Below are 20,369 nucleotides of genomic sequence, written 5' to 3'. Positions count from 1 at the left end.
GATTGAGAAGGGACGGTGATAAAGGAAAGCCAGTTGAAGTGAATGATCACAATATTACCATTGGCCATTCCACAAATGAACGGATGGAATTGCCAACGGTAAATTCCACCATTCGAAAATGCAAACCAATTCAATGTTGGGTAAAAGTTCTAACAATGGCCGATTCCAGTGTCGTGGTGATTAACTTGTATGAATATTGTAATAAAAGTTAAGTACTTGAGCATTTTTCATCTAACAAAGCCTGAAGATAAGTGCTTTGTAGTTTGTATAGAAGATACCGGATGAATATGTTTTTGAAAGCTTAGAACCTGTTCTATTCAGTCCCTTTTCAGAGATATCCAATCTCTTCTATCTAAATCTTTCATTTGATCTACCATCAAAATCTACCGCAATACCAATGCAATATACTACATTTTTACTTCAAAATTATCTTACAATATTAAATTGGTAATTATCTTACAATATTAAATTGGCATATTAGTATTGTAGAATAATTGGTGGACAAAAATGTTGATTTTCATTACTCTTTTACTAAACAAACAGTCTTAAGTGACATCACTTGAAGTTATTCCCATTCTTCACCTTCCCTTCTCCTTTACCCAATTATGAGAAAAAAATAAAATAAAATAAAATAAAAGGCTTAGTGAGAGAAAAAGAACAAAAATTTACTCCTAATTTAGTTGGAAAAATTTCTTCAAATTTAATGTATTTGCTAATAGGTATGTAGCAAGAAGTTTAGAGGGAGAATAGGAAACTGCTATATTATTCAACTTGTTATTAACCCAATACAAACATCCTAATATATAGGATTAGGAAAATATCACAATGACCAAATTACTCTCAAATCCTAATGGCTTACTAACCTTAATAACTCTTTTAACAGTATTAAATTGACATATGTACTTAGAGCACTTAATTATCCTATGTATCATGCTTTGTTTGCATGAAAATTACGTACTTTCATAATATTCGTCAATTTAATAGATCAAGTTAAAATGCTTTAAGGAAGAAAACAACTTTGCCCTGGATAAACATAAAAAAAGGTTGACATTATATAAAGAGAAATAATATCTTACAAATATATCATAACACTGACTTAACAAGGTCTAATACTTATTTGGTTATTAAATATTGCCACGTCAACTTTCTAAAATTTTTATGTGATATGTAACATTTTTTTTTCTAATGCTATTTAGTCTATTGTTAAATGATTGTCGTATATTAAAATTGAAAATGACAGTAAAAATTAGCAATTAATTTTATTTTTTTACAAGTGCCGATCCATTGAAATTTTTAATATCATATTATAAAATTATATCGCAGTGTAATAATCTACTAAATAAAAAATAAATCTCCTCAAGTTTTCGCCTCCGAAAAACAAGAATCTCCTAAAGTTACCCAAAATAGAAATCCGGATGGTATAGAAACGACACGGCCATCGATATTGTTCTCCTTGCCAAGAATAGCCCAGACGACCTTATAGAAGAAGAAGAAGAAGAAGAAGAAGCAAAGAAATGCCGAAGAGAACAACGCATACGTACTCGAGCGAGGACGCGGCTCCGGATGGACCGGACTCCGATCTCTTTGTCTACTACTGCAAGCACTGTGGCTCTCACGTCCTCATAACAGGTTCTTATTCTCTCTCTAATTCTAATTCTCTGTTTGATTCCAGAGAAAACTGTTGGCAAATCAGATGATCTAAACCCTACGCTTCGATTTCCCCCTCAGCTTATTTCTTCTGCTGTCTATCACCCTATGTAATAGTAGTTCTTAACCACATGAATCTGTGTGTGTGACATCACCACGACGTCGGTTTGTTTTTAATAACAATTAACCGGAAATAAGGTCCTTAAAGAGCTCTCAAAAGTTCGTTCTTTATGTGCAGATAATGACCAGGGTAAGCCCAGGTCAAATCATGATTGATTTTCCCTAATTTTTGCCCTAAATTGTATTGCAATTGTGCACTGGCTTTGGATGAAGTTCATTTAGTGTGGTATTGTTATATAGAACAGGAAATTAATTTCGCATTTGGATGATAGGGCTTCAGTTATTTCAACATGTTGCATTCCTGCTAACAACGAGAAGTTTCACATGCACTCATTAAGTTCAATATATTACAGTCTCAACACAACTTCAGAGGCAGATTGTATTTGATTAATGTATAGTGAATAGCGGTTAACTATGTGTAGACGCTTTGATACTTTCATTATCTTACACATTGCATCGTCTTCAAGTTTTTTTTTAGATGAATGAGTAATCTTTACGCATCCTTGTAGCATTCTTAGTTTGATCTAGGACATTTGTTCCATACTGAAGCATATTTTTTATAAGATACCCAGTTGCAGAAAATGCCCAAAAGGAAGACTGACAAAGCATATGTGTTAGACAAGAACAAGCATCTTGCGAGGTTGAACATTAACGAGGCAGGAAAAGTTCTCTTGAAACGGTAATTTAATTACCTATAAAGGGTTTTGTGCATTATATTTCTTTTCCAACTTTTTAGATCGATTGAACATTTTGCGCTTTTCCTGAGTTTTTTTATTATTATATATTTTTATTTCTAAATATGATGTGTATTATTTCTAAACTAATGTAAGTTTAACTTAGGGCTAAATGCACATTCATGTAGTTTATTACAATAGTTATTTTGTCTTGAGATTGTCTACTGAGCACATTATGTTTTTGCATCAATAAGTTATTTGTAATTATCATTTTTTTTGAGTTATTAGTATACATGCATTTAGAGCTCATAGCTATGCTCTGGATATTTCTTATTCAGGGGTGAAGGGAAACTGGAGAAGCAATTCCGTATGAACTGTATGGGTTGTGGGCTCTTTGTCTGCTACCGCTCGGAAGAAGATCTGGAATTTGCTTCTTTTGTTTATGTTATTGATGGTGCACTTAGTACAGTTGCTGCTGAAACTAACCCACAGGTATAAGAAATTGTTATAAAGGCTTATTGTCATCCATCCTCTGTAGGCTTGAATGTAGAAAATAGTTGAACTGTAGACCATTGCTGTCAGTAATTACATTAATCAATAATTTGGAGCCAATAGCCTCGTTAGTGGTGATTTGTAGTCAATAGCTGAGCAACTTGAGTTGCTGCATGCATGTATATGTTCACTTGCTCTGCAAGTGATTCTCAGTCTTAAATTATGAATAAACATATGAATTTACACTTTAAAATCCACCTTATTTACTTTTTGGTGTGTGCTGTAGGATGCTCCTGTTCCACCCTGTATATCACAGTTAGAAGGAGGGCTTGTTCAAGTTGCGATAGAAGTTGAAGACCGTGCCCAACGCTCAGCCATCACAAGTAATGAAATGTTCTCTCATTTAACATGCATTGCTTCTGCAGCAAAAGTTTGAAAAGATTTGATATTTTTCTGGGTAAACTCAGCCATAACCTTTCCATGCAATGGTTTGATCAAATCATCCAGTTGCTGATAATTTAGTTGACTCATAATGTGCATGCATTTTCTAAATTTTAAATTTATTAATCAGTTGGTGCAAATCTAGTCATGGCCTTTCCTATCAAATGGTTTTGAAGTGGTTTAGTCCCTTCTCAGAGGCACATGCCTTGGGTTTAATACTTCAACAATAGTCCTCAAAGTCAACCTGCAAGAGTGGGCCTTTGAAGTGGAAACTTAGGAAAAGACAGTGATCCAGGGACTATTGCTCGATGCATGTCTGCCCCAAGCATCATTGCTTGGCTTTTATCTCAAATTTCTAGGGCTTGTCCAACATTTTCTTAATGTTGGTGCAGACAACTCATCAACATAATATGTTTTGCCTAATTGGGCGCAAGCTATAGATCTGTGTGTGTATATATAAGTATGCATGTTTGTGTGTGCGCACGTGTTATGTGTATATATATAGGGTTTACAACATCATAATTGTTTTTTTCTGGTAGTCTTGCACATATTACCCTTCAACTTCCTCTGCCCAAAATCTGAACATTTTCACTAATTTATGTTAACAATCAAGCATTGCTCTTAACTGGTAATTCTTATGCTTCATGCCAGGAGTGAATGCTGATGATGTTCGTGTTACTGTGGCTGCACCTGCAGCCCGTGGGGAAGCTAACAATGAACTGTTGGAATTCATGGGCAAAGTATGCCTCCTATTCATCTTAGGCAATGAAGTTGATCCCACATTTTTGTTAACCTTTAAACGTCTAGTTAATCATAAACACATTTCCTTTGTACCCAGGTGTTGGGTCTGAGACTGAGCCAGATGACTCTTCAGAGAGGGTGGAATAACAAATCAAAACTCCTTGTGGTGAGTTAAATTAAATTTTCCTTTGTTTCTATCTGTATGAAAGGCAGAGGTATTAGGTTTTGCTCATTAGATGGTGAGTAATTTCATATTTTTGATAACCGTAGACTTTCTCATGGCTGACATGTTAACACCATCGTGCTGAATCTGTGTCCTACTTTTCAAGATAACAATGCTCCCACCACCCCTATCCTCCATATGGTTTATGCTCGCCCTGTTAATTCAGTTAGGTAGATTCCAATAATCAAGGATAAGAGAGGCAGATTTGCTTTTTTAACCTTTTTTTTTTTTTTTTTTGCTTATCAAATTAGCCAAATATCACTTTTTTATGAGTAGCCAAAATGCATTAATGGGAAAACAGATGTGCACTAGATATAGGATACACTTTTAACTGCTTTTGTGGTTCAAGGGTGTGTACATATCCCAATAACAAACAACTGTCTTACCTGGTATGTAGGCCATTAATGCGACTATAGAAGAGGCTGCATTAGTTGATTTGTTTAAGTTGCATTATCTGCACTCTCTTTTTGTTCATTTTGCCATTTCTGTACTCTATTTTTGAGTGCGGCACATTTTAAGGTTCTTTGCTAAGACGTTATGCCAAGTCTATTAACTTTTGATGATTATATTAGGTGGAAGATTTGTCTGCTAGACAGGTGTATGAGAAACTTCTGGAAGCTGTGCAACCTTGAAGATCCTTTTTGGTGCAAGAGTCTTTGATTGTTTTGTGTTGGCAGTAATGAGCCGTTTTGTAATCCAAATATACCGTCATTCAACTTCATTAAGTTTAATGATTCTTTCTGTCCGTGTGCTTTTTTACCCTAGACATTCTTAAGGGCTTCTGGTTGAATTAATTTTCTGCTTTTATTTTTCCCCCTCCCAAGTGATGGGAGGATTTATTGTGGGGTGGTGTCTCATCAAAATTCATAGGATCTCACCCATCTTTTAAATAAGGTAAGATAGTATTTACGGTAAATAGGCGTTTCAAAGGTGCTCTTAAAAAATCGAATTTTTATTGTGCCGTAGAAATTTTTTTGGTCACATTTCATGTAGCCTTTTCAATGGCTTAGATTTAATTTCAAGATTCTCATGAGAGAAAAATTAAATTTGGCCCATTAAAACAATTACAAGAGATGTGCTCTAGTTTCTTCAGGGCGCTTAGTTCATTTAATCTTATTTGGAACATGAGTTTATCTTTGAGTTAAATAATTTGTTTATTTATTTTTTGAAAAAACTCGAACTTATTTACGAATTGCGCAATTAACTTGCTTATTCATTAAATAAAGTAAATATTATGATTATTATTATTTTTTCATAAATTCATACTAATTATTATTGTTAAAATTTTATGATTTAGTTAATTAAATAATTAACTTGAATCTCAAATAATCTATTTTTAAAAAATACGTACGCACGATCACAATAATTCAAACTAAAAACAAAAACAATAATTCAAGCTATCTACTATATTAGAAAGACAATTTACGTTCACTTAAAATTCACTAAATATGAAATTAAAATAATATTAAAAATAAAGTTATATATGAATTTATACAAGAATAGCCTATTTAATTTTGTGTTTAAGCTTGGCTTATTTATTAATGCAAGTTGAGTTATACAAACATAAACGAACTAATTAATTTAGAGACCCGAGGGCACCTAAGCCAAATCCAATCCCTTAAATAATTCAAGGGAAATTCTTCTTTCTACTGGGTTGGGGCTAGGTGGTTAAAAGCCCCGAGAAGAACAATTTGTGGTGTACTTTCAACACCATCCGAAATTCCCAGTACTACTCATCAGCACAATGTGAAATGAAACCTTGCCCAGAGGAAGACAAATATTTAAAATGATTTGCATTAAGCTCCCAAAACAAAATACAAGAATCTCTCAAGACAAACTGAGTTTATAGCACTTCATTAAATAAGACAGACAAAAATGTTCTCATGAAATAACTAAGAAAGAAGAACACTGAAAATACGGTCTACAACTCTGCATCTCAAGAAGAAGCACCACTACGTAGGGTTTGAGTCTTTGATTTCTTAGGAGCCAACTGAGTCTCAGGCTGCAAAATTAGTGGAAACATTGAATAATGTCATACAACTTGTGACAGATTTCCAGACTATCATAAACAAGATACAAGTGCACAAGAAAGTTTTTCAAATAAAAGGAAGTACTTTCACACTGAAAAACACCAAGCACATCGATTTTCTTCAGAAAGAAGATATTGTCTCAAATTACCTCTTTTTTGACAGGTTCTTCCTTTTCTGACAAAGTCAATTCAATGTGGCATGGAGATGACATGTACGCTGCCGAAAGAATTTATAGGTAAATATAAAAGTTGACACTAAGTACAGAGAAAAGATAACCCAACGCAGCAATGGACAAGAAGAAGCACTCACGGTTAATTCTTCCATGTGCACGGTATGTGCGACGCCTTTGCTTCTGGGCTTGATTTACCTGGATGTGAGATATGTGAAGTGAATCCACATCCAACCCTTTCACCTAAAGAATAGTTGACAACACGAACATGTGGTGGTTAGCCAACAGAAATGGAACCAAAATAACAAGAATTCAAGTTAAAACATTACAAACCTCAGCATTACTCTCAGCATTCTTCAGCAAATCCAGAATAAACTTTGCAGACTTCGCAGGCCAGCGTCCTTGTCCATTGGAATGGCGGTTCTTAGCTTGTGCCGTTCGCCCAACTCCACGACAAAAGCGCCGGAATGGAATGGCTTGCTTGTGGGCCAAAACATCCTCCAAATACCTTTTGGCCTTGATCAGAGGCAACTTTCGAATTGCAAAGGCTGTCTCCCTTGTGTTCTATATAAGGAGAGGTGAAATGAATCTTAGTACATACACATTAAAAAGACAATAACTCACCAGAAGCAAACAGAATATTATGCAAAGGAGCCATACATGATGTCATAGCTAGTAAAATATGAACCATCATTCCAACATATATAGAACTTAGTGTCAAAACTTCTAGAGGCAATAATTGCATGACAATGAGGTACAAACATTTGTATGCTTTACTACATCCACTACTCCGCCAAATCTTAAATTCTGCAATTTAAGCTCTATAAAATTAATCAGAACTATCATAACAGCTTCCTTATGCGGCATAACTAAGAAAGAGGGCACTTTAAAATTGGTAAGATGATGGAATGACAACGCTTATTTGTAAAGCCCTAGCCATGTGTTACACTAGATATCACTTCTTCTTATGGCTCAAAGAGGCAGGAAGTTCACTACTCAGGTAACTTTGTAAAATGATTGAACAAGATTCTAGAATGGGCTATGGAAAGTTGCTCGTCTCATTAAGGAAAGCAAAATACCATGGGTACCTAAGACTTCCATTTTCTTTTTCATATCATCAACCAGCAGACTTTAGTTCTCCCTGCTTGATGATGACATTATGTCAGTTCTCACATTCACCTTTTCCCCCCCTCTCCTTTGGTTCTCTCTTTTGTACTCTGGTTAAGGAGTACGTTCCATCTTTGCATTTTTCTTGACATTCCACCATTTTCTAATGAAATCATTGTTTTTTTGGCAGAAGGCAGGAAGAAAGAGGCATTTTTGTGCGAAGATTCATGAAGTAACATTTCTCACCTTCTTCAGAAGACAAGAAAATGGAACTTATTCCGGTAATTACAGAATCAGAATGAGAGTATACCATCTGATAATAAGTTTTTGCCAGAAGAAAACCTACTATCTGATAATAAGTTTTTGCGAGTAGAAAACCCACAGAGGCTTATCCAATAACCATGCAAGTAGGTTTCCACCAAAAAATAACCCCCTTCAGCAGACAATACAAGCAATTATATCAAAACAAACTCTATACAGACAAACAGAGATATTTAAGAAAGCTGGCCAAACGGGTACCTTAAAATGAACTCGGAGATCGGATCCTCTTGCTTTGCAGGCTGAAAACACATGACCAGAAAGTAACATGTCAGATTTCCATTGTAGAAAGAGTAGTTGCTTGCAGAACTAAAGGAAAATCAATAATTTTTTAATCTCAAATTTTATTCTGATGTTTAGCCAAAAATTAACAACAAAACCCAACCAAGCTTTAAGAGTATGTACACACTTTTTTTTCATGTACAAGGAAAATGGAAAATTCTACAATCAAAACATAAGCTTTCTTCATTATCCAGCATTTTCTTAGCTACCAAACAAATACCCAAATAAAATTCAATGAAACTAGAATTGAAAGGTGAAAAAAACTTAAAAATCAACATACACTTGGTGGGGTTGTCTGGCTCCCTCGAATACTTCACCTGAAAAGTGAATACAACACATTCAGCGAGAAATCAAGAGCAAAAACCAAAGCTTTTGATAAGTAAAGTTCGCCTTCATTACTATTATTTGTTTTTCCGATTCAGCAAACAAGAAAAGCACTTTCCAAATGCTTAAACAAAGAGAACCAAAAATCGATTAGATGAGAAACTAACCATGGCTTCTGCCTCTGTTAGACGCTGCCTTCCCAAATCCCAGCAAAAATAAGGTTAGAGAGGGTCTCAGAGATATAAGAGGGCTAGTGAAACCCTAGAGGTGACGCTAGGGTTTACGTGTTTATATTGGGTGTGGGCTTGGGCGGGCTAATATTTATTTAGGTTGGTCCAAAATGGAAGCCCATATTTATTCGAATTGGGCTTTTCTCGTTAGAAACTCATCACTCTAAATGAGGGCATTTTCGTCACTCTATCAATTAAAAAAACAAGTGCGCGAGAAAGAGAGCTCTGCCTCTGAGGAAGAGAAGAGAACCACTCTGGCTTCGTTGGCGATCTCTAAGCAGAGAAAACGAGAAGTGGAGCGAAACGGACCGGTAAGAACGTTTCGTTTCTCTTACTCTTTAGCAATTTTTTTTTTCCCTTTTATGTGTATGGGTATGTCTATCATTCATATTCTTTTTCGTAATTAGCTTCGCTTTTTGAATTGAAGTTTAAATTTTTAAGGCAATTTGTTGGGGTTCATTGTGCTCAGCTTATGATTCTAGATCTGGGTTTTGCCTGTGAAGTTAGGGGATTCCTTTAAAAAGGTACAAAAAACGACGCCGTGGGGGAATTCTTTGTTGGAATTCAGGAAATTTCATGGTGTACGCTGAATTTAACCTTTGATTGCTGAAAATTTCGGTTAAAGTTCAATTGGGCAAAATAAAGCTTGGATTTTGGTTTTAGTATGCTTGAATTAGGGCTTCAGGAGGCTTAAATTTAAAGTTTTGTGGATTTTGACGGTGTAGTTTGGTCCCTGAAGGATTGGGATTGTTAGGTTGTGTTGATAGACATCGATTTCAATGAATAATAATAACCCCAAGAAGAATGTTGGGGCGCCAGTCCCTTTTGGCAACTCTGGGGCAGTTCCACAATCTATGCCCGTGAACCACCAACCCCCCCATCTGCTCTCTCAGTCACAAGCTCAGAGCCAAGGGGGGTCTCACTTTCCGGGCCACTTTCAGCTGTCTGAGCCTCAGACTCAGGCACTTGCGTATGCGCAGGCTCATGCTCAAGCCCAAGCTCAGGCTGCCCATGCCCAATTCCAAGCTCAGTTACAAGCTCAAGCCCAGTTGCATACGGGAAATACTAGTAATTCAGGCGTACCAACGCCTTCTGTTTCGACGCCTGGTACTGGGAGTGCGAAGAGGACAGCTCAAAAGCCACCTTCTCGGCCTCCGGGTTCATCCAATGCCAACGCAGGTTCACCGTATAAGACCATGGAGCTGACCCCAGCTGCCCGTAGAAAGAAGCGGAAGTTACCGGAGAAGCAAATACCGGACAAAGTGGCTGCACTTCTGCCAGAGTCTGCTCTTTATACTCAAATGCTTGAATTGGAGGCTCGGGTTGATGCTGCTTTGGCAAGAAAGAAGATTGACATTCAGGAGTCCCTTAAAAGCCCTTCCCGTGTTCAGAAAACACTCCGGATTTATGCTTTCAACACCTTCTCAAATCAGACACAAACAAGTCCTGAGAAGAAGAATGAAGAGCCTCCTTCTTGGTCACTTAAGATAATTGGGAGGATATTGGAAGATGGAAAGGATCCTGTGCTTGCTGGAATGACGCAGAAAACGAGCTCTTCATACCCAAAGTTTTCATCCTTTTTCAAGAAAATTACCATATACTTGGACCAAAACCTCTATCCAGATAACCATGTTATTCTGTGGGAGAGTGCTCGGTCGCCTGTTCTTCATGAGGGATTTGAGGTGAAGAAAAAAGGGGATAAGGAATTCACTGCAATAATAAGACTGGAAATGAACTATGTTCCTGAGAAATTTAAACTTTCAACGGCTCTGACTGAAGTTCTTGGAGTTGAGGTGGAGACACGCCCGAGAATTATTGCTGCTATTTGGCACTATGTGAAGGCCAGGAAGTTGCAGAACCCTAATGATCCTTCCTTCTTTGTATGTGATCCACCTCTTCAGAAAGTGTTTGGGGAAGAGAAGATGAAATTTGCTATGGTTATGCAGAAGATATCGCAGCATTTGACGCCCCCACTGCCTATACATTTAGAGCATAAAATCAAGCTTTCAGGAAATTGTCCTGCTGGTAGTACTTGTTATGATGTACTGGTTGATGTGCCTTTTCAATTAGAGAAGGAAATGTCTGCCTTCTTGTCAAACATCGAAAGGCACAAAGAGATTGATGCTTGTGATGAATTGATTTGTGCTTCTATAAAGAAGATTCATGAGCATCGTCGGAGGCGGGCTTTCTTTCTTGGGTTTAGTCTGTCTCCAGCAGAATTTATTAATGCTTTGATTGCTTCTCAGAGCAAGGAGCTAAAGCTTGCTGCTGGGGATGCTAGCCATAATTCAGAAAAAGAGCGCCGTTCTGATTTCTATAATCAACCATGGTAAGCTTCTGTTCTGTTTCTCATTATTTTTCTCATTTTCTGCCAACTGAATATAGTTTTTTGTCCTTTGTTTTTTGTTTTTTGTTTGTTTGATTGATTTTGGTTTTCTTGCTTTGGGTGACTAGCATTTGGTTAGGTAAATAAGAAAGGTGCAAATAATAATAATATATAAGTATTCAAATTCAGTTAGCAGTGTTTCCTTATTAATCTCATAGATTGGTTGATATAAAGTTGTACCTAGCTTTGCCATTGGTTATCTGATAGTAGTATTCTCTGGTTACAAATAGAAGTTCTCCATGTCAGACTACAGAGATCTTTGTAACTTATCAAAATGAAAAACATGAGACAGGTTTGTTACCCACGATCATATCCCTTTCATAATTTTTTGCAGTATAAAGTACCTTGATTGAATGAGTTTTTAAGTTCCTGTTTGAATTTGCTCTTCCTTCAAAAATTATTGCAAAGTAATTATGCTCCCAGAAGATTTTGATTGAGAAAATTGACTGAAAGTCTTATCAAAAAAAATAAAACCGTCTAATGATAGTCCTAATTCTTTGTTGATACTACCATGAAAAAGTTTAGTGGCTTTTCTTTTGTACTGAACATGGTTGTGTTGTGTGGAAAGAACCATTTGAATTGCAGCTTAAAAAAGTGTTGTATGCAACTCCCATAACTTGAATGGATCTAGCTCATTCATAAGAAGGTTCCTTGCTGATCACAGTGCTTCATATTAGTGGATGGTGTGTACTTTTAGTTTGCTATGTATACTATCCATTCTAAATAAAATATCACCAATGATAATGTATTTTACTTTAGTCTCCAAACTGGAACAAATTAAATTGCTTTGACTTATGCTATTGCCACAAGGGCTTAATATGACATCAATGTTGAGTTATTTCTTGCGTTTCCACTTGATATCTTCCCCGTTTAAACATTTCTCCCATGAAAAGCAGTTCTCTTAATTTCTTTTTCTGGTGAAATCTTCAGGGTTGAAGATGCTGTTATTCGTTACCTGAACCGCAAGTCTGCTGGAAGTGATGCTCCTGGTAGCACTTGAGTGAGGATTTGTTGAATTGTTAGCATCTGGTTTGCATGTTTCGTGTCAATATTTCTAACATAATCCCCAGATCCTCTTTTTTTTTTTTTCCTTCTTATTTGATATTCAATTCTTCCTTTTTCCTCCTAGGAATGTATGAGATGCTCTAGACATAGAAAAAAAAAATTTCTGTGGTTCAGGCTAGTTAATATTATGAAATGTGCTGGTTGCTGGTTCAAGGCTGCACACATGGTTCAATACTGAAAGCCTGGATTGCTTGACCTTATCTTGTCTTTTGGCTCAAGGTTGCTCACATTTGGTTGCTGGTTCATTCAACTACAGAAAACCTTGCCAGTCTAATAACCATGCATTAGGTTGAGTTGAGGTCGATGATACTTGGAACAAGAACAGAGCGTTTTCATGTAAATCACATGCATTTATGTGCCTTGGAAGTCATTTTTAAAATGCATGTGATTCTCACGTGTTTTTTAAAATATATGTGAGAATCACTTTCTTTATTAAAAATGAATACGAGAATTACATGTATTTTGGACACATGTTAGTCGAATAGTTTCGTTACTTATTTTGTTTGACATGAGTGCTACCTTCAACCTCCATATGATATATTCTCCCAATCTTGATCTTAACAGGCAATTTGCTCACTGCTGGAAAATTAGGTTCATGTGGCTAAATGACCTTCCATATGATGGTGTCATAATGTCTCCTATTTTTTTTTTTCCCCTCCATTTGAGACTTTTCTTAGCTACTGGTATTGTGGAGGCTCTCATGCCCAAACATGGGAGGGAGTTTCTACCTGCACAACGGTTGGCTCCCTTCACTTTTCAAACAGAAAAGCTTCTCTCACATGCTCCTGTCCAAAGAGGAAGGAGCCAATTGTAGAGATCTCTGTTCAGTCTGATATATGGCATGTAGAGTTTAAACTATCAGCTTAATATGTAAAAATAATATACATTTTGAATAATGTCAACTTAATATTTCTTCTAATTCAATTGGAATGAAAACTTTATTCCATCAAATATTTGAAGCCTCCAATAATTCACTTGCTCTACTAATCCCACGTTTACACGTCATCTACTAGGCCGTAGGACAAAATACTACATAGTAGTGCAAGATTAAAGAGTTCCAAATTCTTGTAATGCACAACTTGATGTCTTCAATTCTATGGCTAAAAATAGAGTGAGTTTTGCGATAATCCAGGATTAAAAAAGCTCTAATTGATTTACAAGAAATCTCCTCCAAACAGTATATCAATCCCCTTGGTCCCACTACTTCTTCAATGCTTCACATTGCTTGTCACCTAATTTAATAATGGCTCACAACTTTTTATTTTTTATTTTTTATTTTTTTGTCGTGATCTTGATTGAATGTGGAACTCCCATTTTTCTTTCAACCCTGGAGAGTCAGGAATTGATTTTAGTGTATTGGTTGTGGTAGGAAGAAGAGAGTCTTAGTGCAGTGTTCATATCAAAATCATTTTTTAAAGAAAAATATTTGGAATATTACAACTTTTTTTTTTTTACATATAAATTTATGCGATAATCATCCGTCATGTAATAAATAAAATTTGATAGACAAATTTAATTGTTTAATAGCTGATGTAGTAGTTCACTTGAGTATCATGATAATTATTAATAAAAATTATAATACTTTTCTGTAAATAGGTTTATAATTAGGTAACCACCACTCTATGGTGGGTAATGCTAAAGAGAATGCACGCTAGCCAAATTTTTATTTTTATTTTTTATAATTAAAAATATTTTTAAAAAAAATTTTGGCTGGCGTGCGCATTCCGTGTATCATGACCCCTCCATGGTACTCTACTCCAGTAATATTATGAAAAATAAACGTGCAGCCATTTATTAGGTAGATGTTTGGGGACCATCAAACCTAGTGATTGAACAATAGTTTTCATAAATGGTGATTCAAAACAATTCAGCAATTTGAACAATAAATGTAAAAGAGTTTTTATGTTATCCACTTACCTAAATATGTCTCACGCAGTTTGCATTTATGTTCAAACAGGTAAACTTCATAAAAAAATCTCTCAAATTTGCTATAGAGATAAATTTATGATAATTCAGATTTAGTGGGATACTACTTGTTTTTGAGGTTTTTTTTTTTTCAAGAAAAAAAAAAAAAAAAAAAGAGTGCTGGGATAGTACTTTAGTGGTGGGACTATGGTTGGTTTTATTTATTTATTATTCTTCAATGCAGGGAAGGGGGAGTGGGACTACCATGGACCATGGTTATAATGTTTGACCTCCAGACGAAAGAGTTTAAAGCCCTGGTCGCATATTGCACAATAGCACATGTTCAAGCAAGTTGCCCAATGCCCATATATAAATATATTGAAGCAATAATATTGCAGCCCAACAGATTCTGACATGGGCATGTGGGAGATTAGGGGGTGGTTTGGGGGTAGTTTGGTAACCGACGGTTTAGCGATCAGGAATTATAGTAAAAATTGATTGATGTCAATTATGTGAGAAAAAATTAAGATTTTTAGTATGAAAAAGTGAAAATATTTTATTTTGTAGTAATTTTTTATTTAAATAATAGTAAAAAATAAGAATATTAAAAATTAAATTTCTTGAATAAATAGTAAAAAGCTATTGCCAAACGATGCCGGCCCGTCCTTTTGCTGGTGGTCGTAGGAAATTCTTTTGCAGATTTTATTGGAACACAAGTTGTCGTACTAAACTGACAAGCTTTATGTGTTTCAACTCAAACCACATTAATATATACGTACGTACTAATTGGCCAGCATTTTCACCAACATGGCAACTCCCTCGAGCTTATAAATTTGCATAAAATCAAAATAAAGACAACAATCTTGCAAAATGGTGAGATTTTTGTTTTTTTGTTTTTTTTTTTCTCTCTAAAAAAGAGATGTATTTTGTAACAAAGAATTGTAAAGGGTAGAGGAGGTCCTACCCACCCTTCGATCTTATCCTTGGAAATGAATGGATCTCCTGTTTGAGAACCCCAATTCCCACACACAAAAGAGGGTGGGGTTTGAGTAGTCCTCAAGAGTCCACATATTCCTTGTCAAACTTAATGGACAAATTAAGGCGCAGTAGTTTCCCAAAGAGTTCAATAATTGATATGCATATGTATCATGTGGTGCCTTACCCTCTTGAATTGATCATCTCCTTCAAATTGCATGAATGGCAATAATATTGTTAACACACTTGAAGCCAATAACTCGATAATTAGGAAGAGTTAGAAACAAGTTTATGCCAACCCTTATTTGGAATTTAATTGCAATTATGTAAAATTAACTTCCATACGAAATACCCAAATCAAAGATTAATTGTGACAAGTGATCATCTATATATATATATATATATATATATATATATGCTATCCTTGACTGCCTAGAAGATATGGAAAAGTACTGAAGAGTGCCATTGTATATATTTATTTATGTGTGTATATATGGTTAGGATAAAATTTTCCTTTAAACCGAGTTTAATGAGTTTTTTCTAATCCAATCTATTAGTTGACATGATTTTTATATACATTTTTAATAGACTAGATTAGAAGAATTTGGAGAAAATTTTTATCCGTACGGCTATAGATCTTGGTGCAAAATGATCATTGTGCTGCCAAAACTATACATATTCTGGTGCTCAGAAAGGAGCGATCGACATTAACAAAAGTAGGCGCTGGCGAAATATGTTGGCGCTCATTTTCCAGCGCATATGGCTGCCTGCCATGATGTGTCAAAAAAAGCAAACCTTGGTGGATAATTTTATCAATTACCAGTGCTTGTAATTGCATTTTTGACACTAGGGAAAGAAACAAGTGAACAATAAATTAAACGTCGAAAAATTCTCGAAACACAAAGAATTTGTCTGCAGTTATTGAAGGGATGGACGTGGCCACGGGAATAATGTGGAATATGATTTCAACTTGGGATTGGACTTGCTATAGTAAAGTTGTGTTTGTAGAAAAGGGTTAGAAGATATGTTTGAGGAAGGAGATATGTATCATTGCTCAAAAGTTGAAAATATGCCTAGAACATGAAATATTGATCACTCAATTAAATCGTCTATATCATGTTTTTTTCTGGATCGGAACTTCGATTTTGATAGGTTGCCAAATTAAGTTGGTAAAAGTAGACAGAATCTGAATGCAATTCGAAGCACAATATTAGACGTACAAGAATATTGTTGAGAACATTAATATGGAAAGCTTTGATTCATTGGCTGTCTTTTCATAGGATTATAGGTACTAATTAACTGAGCTCCTAAATTAAATTTTTAAAAATATTCATCAAATCAATAGATATCGTGCGTTTGAAAATGACAGACACTATATATATTAATGATCAGCCTTAAATGAGCTAAACTTGATCAATATTAATTTTTTCTTTGTCTTTTTCTTAAATGTAATTTCCCCACGAAAGACACAACTTTTGTACCCATCTCATGCATGTTTATATCATAAAATACGCAAATAACACGTTCCTTACAAATTCCCCATGAAAATTACCTCAAAATCTTAGACTCGTGAGGTAAAAACCAAAAGCTTTCATAGGAAAAATGACGTCTTTTTTTTTTTTTTTTAACAAGTATATTTCAGAATTCATTGAAAAAATATCAAGAGTATAACTGCTTTTACATCACAAAAAATAAAGCTATAATAAAACATAGCAAAATGCTATGAAATTACAAAGTCATAAATACAATCACAAAATTCTTACAACTAAAGTCTATCTATAACATCAATTTCCGCTAATCCATATAAAACTTTAGTTATGAAATTGCTTCAAGCAGACTAAATCTAAGACATGAATAACTTAAATTTTCAAAATGTTAGTGTGCTTATAAAGACCCTTTGGCCTCGGAAGGATCTTAAAATTAATTATATATGATGACAACATTATATTGCAACTATGCAAGCCTAATTTGAAACCCGACCTGTTAGAATTAGAACATATGTTGTTCATGTCTTGTTATGAAACAAGTAAATTCTAGTCTTGACGGATTCAATTCAAACTGAAACTTGACCGAAACCGAACCCTAGTTTCCGATATAATTAAGTTTCAACAACATTCCGAAGCTTGGATTTAGAAATAGAACGTTGGAAAAAGTAGAGTACTGTGGCTTTGGACAAGCCACTAACTTTACAAAGTGCAATGCAATGGTGAATATTAATGGCCACTACTGATCTTACGTACCCTGACATTGAACCCACCGGCCATATGACCAGTCAACAAAGGAACAAAAGCCGGCCGCTTCTCACAAACCGGCCTGAACTCGAACCGCCTCAGAAGCGTAGCCACCACATACTTCATCTGTATAAAAGCCATCTCCTTCCCAAGGCACACCCTCGGACCGGCCTGGAAAACCGGGAACTTGTACGGACTCACATGTTTCAACTCTCCACCCGGTTGATCGTACCACCGGTCCGGTTTAAACTCGAACCGGTCCGTTCCCCAGAGCTCCTCCATCCTCCCCATCCCATAAGGAAAATACGTGACTCTGTCTCCCTTCCCAACCGGAGTCCCGTCCGGCAAAGTGTCGGCGACGAGAGCGTGCTTGGAGTCCCACGCAACGGGCGGGTAGAGCCGCATGGATTCGCACAAGCAAGCCTTTAGAAACTTCATCTCCTTGAGAGCTTCAAAATCCAACGGCTTTTCCTTTTCGCCATCGTTGAGTATCGAGCTGAGTTCGTTTAGAATGAGTTCCTTTTGTGTTGGGTACTTAGAAAGCAACCAAAACAGCCACGTCATGGCCGATGACGTGGTGTCTCGTCCGGCCATGATGAAGCTTATAACCATATCTCTCACCACCTCCTCGTCGTGCCCCGCCAGCAACAACCTCGACAACAAGTCGCCGTCTGCACATTTGTTTTCTTGATCTTCTTCGAGCATTCGCTTCTTGTCTCGTATGATGTCGGCCACAGAGCCATGCACGACGTTGAGCGCCTCTTTGAGCTTCTTTTCCGAGCCTATGTTCAACAAGCGCTTCGTCTTCCACACCAAGAACACCGGTGCCATTGAACGCATGGCGCTTATCTCGGACGCTCTGTCAAAGGCTTTCACAAGCGTCGGCGCCGGGCGCGACAGGTCTAGGCAACACGGGTCTGTCCCCAACGACACCTTACAGATGGTGTCAAACGCAAATCTCCTAAACATCTCCTGCAAGTCCAACATTTTCCCATTCTCAGCAGCCTCTTCAAGCAATGGTACCTGTCACGAGAGTAGAGATTCTGAGGTCAAACACTAAGTAAACAGTCTTGACATTTGTTCATTTTTGTCTTTTTCTTTTTTTGCAAATTTATCATTAAATTTGGGAGACAAAATACCATATATTTATTATAAATTGAAATCCTCTAATTTTTTTTTTTTAAAAAAAAAAATTTGAGATTTTCAAATTCATAAATCTTAAGCGTCTAAAATAAATCATATTTTAGAATTTAATGAAGCTATAACTTTCTCATTAAATTCTGAAACATGATTTATTTAGCTTCTTTATTAAATTCTGAAAAATAGTTTATTTTAGACGCTTAGACGAGATAGAGAGTTAATATTCATGAATACAAGAATCTCAAATTTTAAAAAAAATTTATGGGATTTCAATCCAATTTTCTTTACAGAAATGGATAAAAACAATCATTTTTCGATAGTGATATAACTGTCTACTAAATATTATTATTTGAAACTGTTATAATAAATGGTGATTTAAAAATACCAGTCGTTGATTGACTTCGTCTTCGAGTGCTTTGACAACGAACTCTCTCAAGGATTTGGTGCTAAATTCATGACTGGCCAATTTACGCTGAGTGGACCATAACTCACCGTCGACGTTGAATATCCCAAAGCCGAGAAGATCCCCGAGGATTTCGGTGAATGGCTTGCCCTTGGGGAAGTTCTTGAAGTTGGTCTTGAGCAGGTACTCCACATTAGCAGGGTTTGCGGTGACGACAGTCCGGCGAGCACCGAGCCGGCGCACCACGATGGTCTGCGTGGGTGACTTGGATAAGATGTCTGTGTACCAGTCCAAAAGGCGCTGGCGATTTTTGTAGAAAGAAATCAGACAGCCAAGAATCGGGTACGAAGTAGGGCCATGATGAGTGGTGGACGATTTGATCATCCAACGATCCTGATGAATCTGAAGGATGAAAGAGAGAAGGAAAAGCCCTAGAGAGATGAAAGCTAGAAGGAAGATGAACATGGTTGAGTGTGTCAGAGTGATGGACTTTTTCGGCAAGAAACTGTGGACCAAAATGAACATATATAGTTGTGTATATATATATATATATATATATATATATATATATATGTGTGTGTGTGTGTGTGTGGATGTTAATTTGCTTAAGACACAAGCCAGCTATGTTTTCGGCTACATATATAAATAGCAGTAGGGTTGAGGAGAAAAATATTATGGCACGTGGTTCACGAGCGAGCTTAAATTGGAAATACGGCGTGAGGGGTTGGGTCCCGGTGATATATTACGGCGAAAATACCGTCCACCCTCCCGACATTGGACTTTTCGGGGGTTTTTTTATATAAAAAAAAATATATTATTATTATTTTTTTTATTAATGGGTTCATGTGACTTTTATTTGTAAAAGTTGTAATCGGATTGAGAATTCAACTTAATGCTTGGTTGGAAGTTTGAATTAGTTTTTATTTCTAGTCGTTGAAAGTATACACTGGGCTCTTGAACGCACACTTGGTTAAAAGGTGTAGACTTTTATGAGTAATGATACATTGCACGCGGCGTGCGTGGCACGCCCACGCACGCCAGTGCAAAAATTTTTTTATTTTTTTTTTAATAAAATAATAAAAAAAAAAATTTTGTGCCTGGCGTGCATCACTGTTGATGCACGCCAGGCGTGCAATGTATCATTACTCAGACTTTTATAGAGTAATGTTCTGGCTTGACCGACCATAAGGGTCAATTTAGATAAGTAAACTTAGCGCTCACGAGCTTGTGAAATTTGGGATTAGGGCACCGTTTGCCGAGCGCTTCTTATTATTCATCCAAAAAATTCAACTCTCAATATTTTTATTTTTTATTTTTTATTATTTAAATTAAAAAAAATCACTACAAAATAAAATTTTGTTCACTTTTTCATATCAAATATTCTTACTTTTTTCTCACATTAATTAATTTTTGTTATAGTTTTTGTCCACTAATTATTTATTTTTTAAAAAGAAACCTCATTTGAT

The 20,369-nt window shown here is 36.0% G+C and overlaps 4 protein-coding genes across 6 annotated transcripts; 2 read left to right on the top strand and 2 right to left on the bottom strand.

Moving 5' to 3' along the window:
- Window positions 1-1,394: 1,394 nt before the first annotated feature.
- LOC132176279 (UPF0235 protein At5g63440) lies at window positions 1,395-5,097 on the top strand. Of its 2 annotated transcripts, none has more exons than XM_059588440.1 (7): window positions 1,395-1,629; window positions 2,332-2,446; window positions 2,780-2,933; window positions 3,220-3,316; window positions 4,026-4,114; window positions 4,213-4,281; window positions 4,911-5,097. In XM_059588440.1, the coding sequence occupies exons 1-7, from the start codon at window positions 1,515-1,517 to the stop codon at window positions 4,968-4,970; spliced, it is 699 nt and encodes a 232-aa protein (XP_059444423.1). In that variant the 5' UTR covers window positions 1,395-1,514; the 3' UTR covers window positions 4,971-5,097. The 2 variants fall into 2 exon arrangements, with proteins under 2 accessions (XP_059444423.1, XP_059444424.1); XM_059588441.1 differs by having other exon boundaries at window positions 1,541-1,629; window positions 2,340-2,446.
- Window positions 5,098-6,116: 1,019 nt separating this feature from the next.
- Window positions 6,117-8,839, bottom strand: LOC132176280 (large ribosomal subunit protein uL22y-like). The gene is made up of 7 exons (XM_059588442.1): window positions 8,736-8,839; window positions 8,525-8,561; window positions 8,164-8,204; window positions 6,871-7,101; window positions 6,678-6,780; window positions 6,517-6,584; window positions 6,117-6,340 (listed from the first exon to the last, which is right to left on the bottom strand). The coding sequence occupies exons 1-7, from the start codon at window positions 8,736-8,738 to the stop codon at window positions 6,275-6,277; spliced, it is 549 nt and encodes a 182-aa protein (XP_059444425.1). The 5' UTR covers window positions 8,739-8,839; the 3' UTR covers window positions 6,117-6,274.
- A 176-nt stretch (window positions 8,840-9,015) lies between these two features.
- LOC132176278 (SWI/SNF complex component SNF12 homolog) lies at window positions 9,016-12,520 on the top strand. 2 transcript variants are annotated; one of them, XM_059588439.1, is made up of 3 exons: window positions 9,016-9,109; window positions 9,302-11,127; window positions 12,115-12,520. In XM_059588439.1, the coding sequence occupies exons 2-3, from the start codon at window positions 9,578-9,580 to the stop codon at window positions 12,182-12,184; spliced, it is 1,620 nt and encodes a 539-aa protein (XP_059444422.1). In that variant the 5' UTR covers window positions 9,016-9,109; window positions 9,302-9,577; the 3' UTR covers window positions 12,185-12,520. The 2 variants fall into 2 exon arrangements, with proteins under 2 accessions (XP_059444422.1, XP_059444421.1); XM_059588438.1 differs by having other exon boundaries at window positions 9,268-11,127.
- A 4,441-nt stretch (window positions 12,521-16,961) lies between these two features.
- LOC132175872 (cytochrome P450 94B3-like) lies at window positions 16,962-19,469 on the bottom strand. The gene is made up of 2 exons (XM_059587949.1): window positions 18,886-19,469; window positions 16,962-18,383 (listed from the first exon to the last, which is right to left on the bottom strand). The coding sequence occupies exons 1-2, from the start codon at window positions 19,426-19,428 to the stop codon at window positions 17,343-17,345; spliced, it is 1,584 nt and encodes a 527-aa protein (XP_059443932.1). The 5' UTR covers window positions 19,429-19,469; the 3' UTR covers window positions 16,962-17,342.
- Window positions 19,470-20,369: the final 900 nt, after the last annotated feature.

This window comes from Corylus avellana, chromosome ca3, assembly GCF_901000735.1.
Source record: "Corylus avellana chromosome ca3, CavTom2PMs-1.0".
Classification (NCBI taxonomy): Eukaryota; Viridiplantae; Streptophyta; class Magnoliopsida; order Fagales; family Betulaceae; genus Corylus; species Corylus avellana.
Note: the sequence above shows the minus strand (reverse complement) of the source record. Positions and strands in the feature narration are given on the sequence as shown.

Coding starts and splice junctions, on each gene's coding strand:
- LOC132176278 (XM_059588439.1), top strand. CDS start 9,578: ATGAATAATAATAACCCCAAGAAGAATGTTGGGGCGCCAGTCCCTTTT. Junction 11,128..12,114: donor GATTTCTATAATCAACCATG/GTAAGCTTCTGT, acceptor TGAAATCTTCAG/GGTTGAAGATGCTGTTATTC.
- LOC132175872 (XM_059587949.1), bottom strand. CDS start 19,428: ATGTTCATTTTGGTCCACAGTTTCTTGCCGAAAAAGTCCATCACTCTG. Junction 18,384..18,885: donor ACGAAGTCAATCAACGACTG/GTATTTTTAAAT, acceptor CTCTCGTGACAG/GTACCATTGCTTGAAGAGGC.
- LOC132176280 (XM_059588442.1), bottom strand. Junction 8,205..8,524: donor GCCAGACAACCCCACCAAGT/GTATGTTGATTT, acceptor ATGTGTTTTCAG/CCTGCAAAGCAAGAGGATCC. Junction 6,585..6,677: donor TGCACATGGAAGAATTAACC/GTGAGTGCTTCT, acceptor TTCTTTCGGCAG/CGTACATGTCATCTCCATGC.
- LOC132176279 (XM_059588440.1), top strand. CDS start 1,515: ATGCCGAAGAGAACAACGCATACGTACTCGAGCGAGGACGCGGCTCCG. Junction 2,934..3,219: donor CTGCTGAAACTAACCCACAG/GTATAAGAAATT, acceptor TGTGTGCTGTAG/GATGCTCCTGTTCCACCCTG. Junction 4,115..4,212: donor TGTTGGAATTCATGGGCAAA/GTATGCCTCCTA, acceptor CTTTGTACCCAG/GTGTTGGGTCTGAGACTGAG.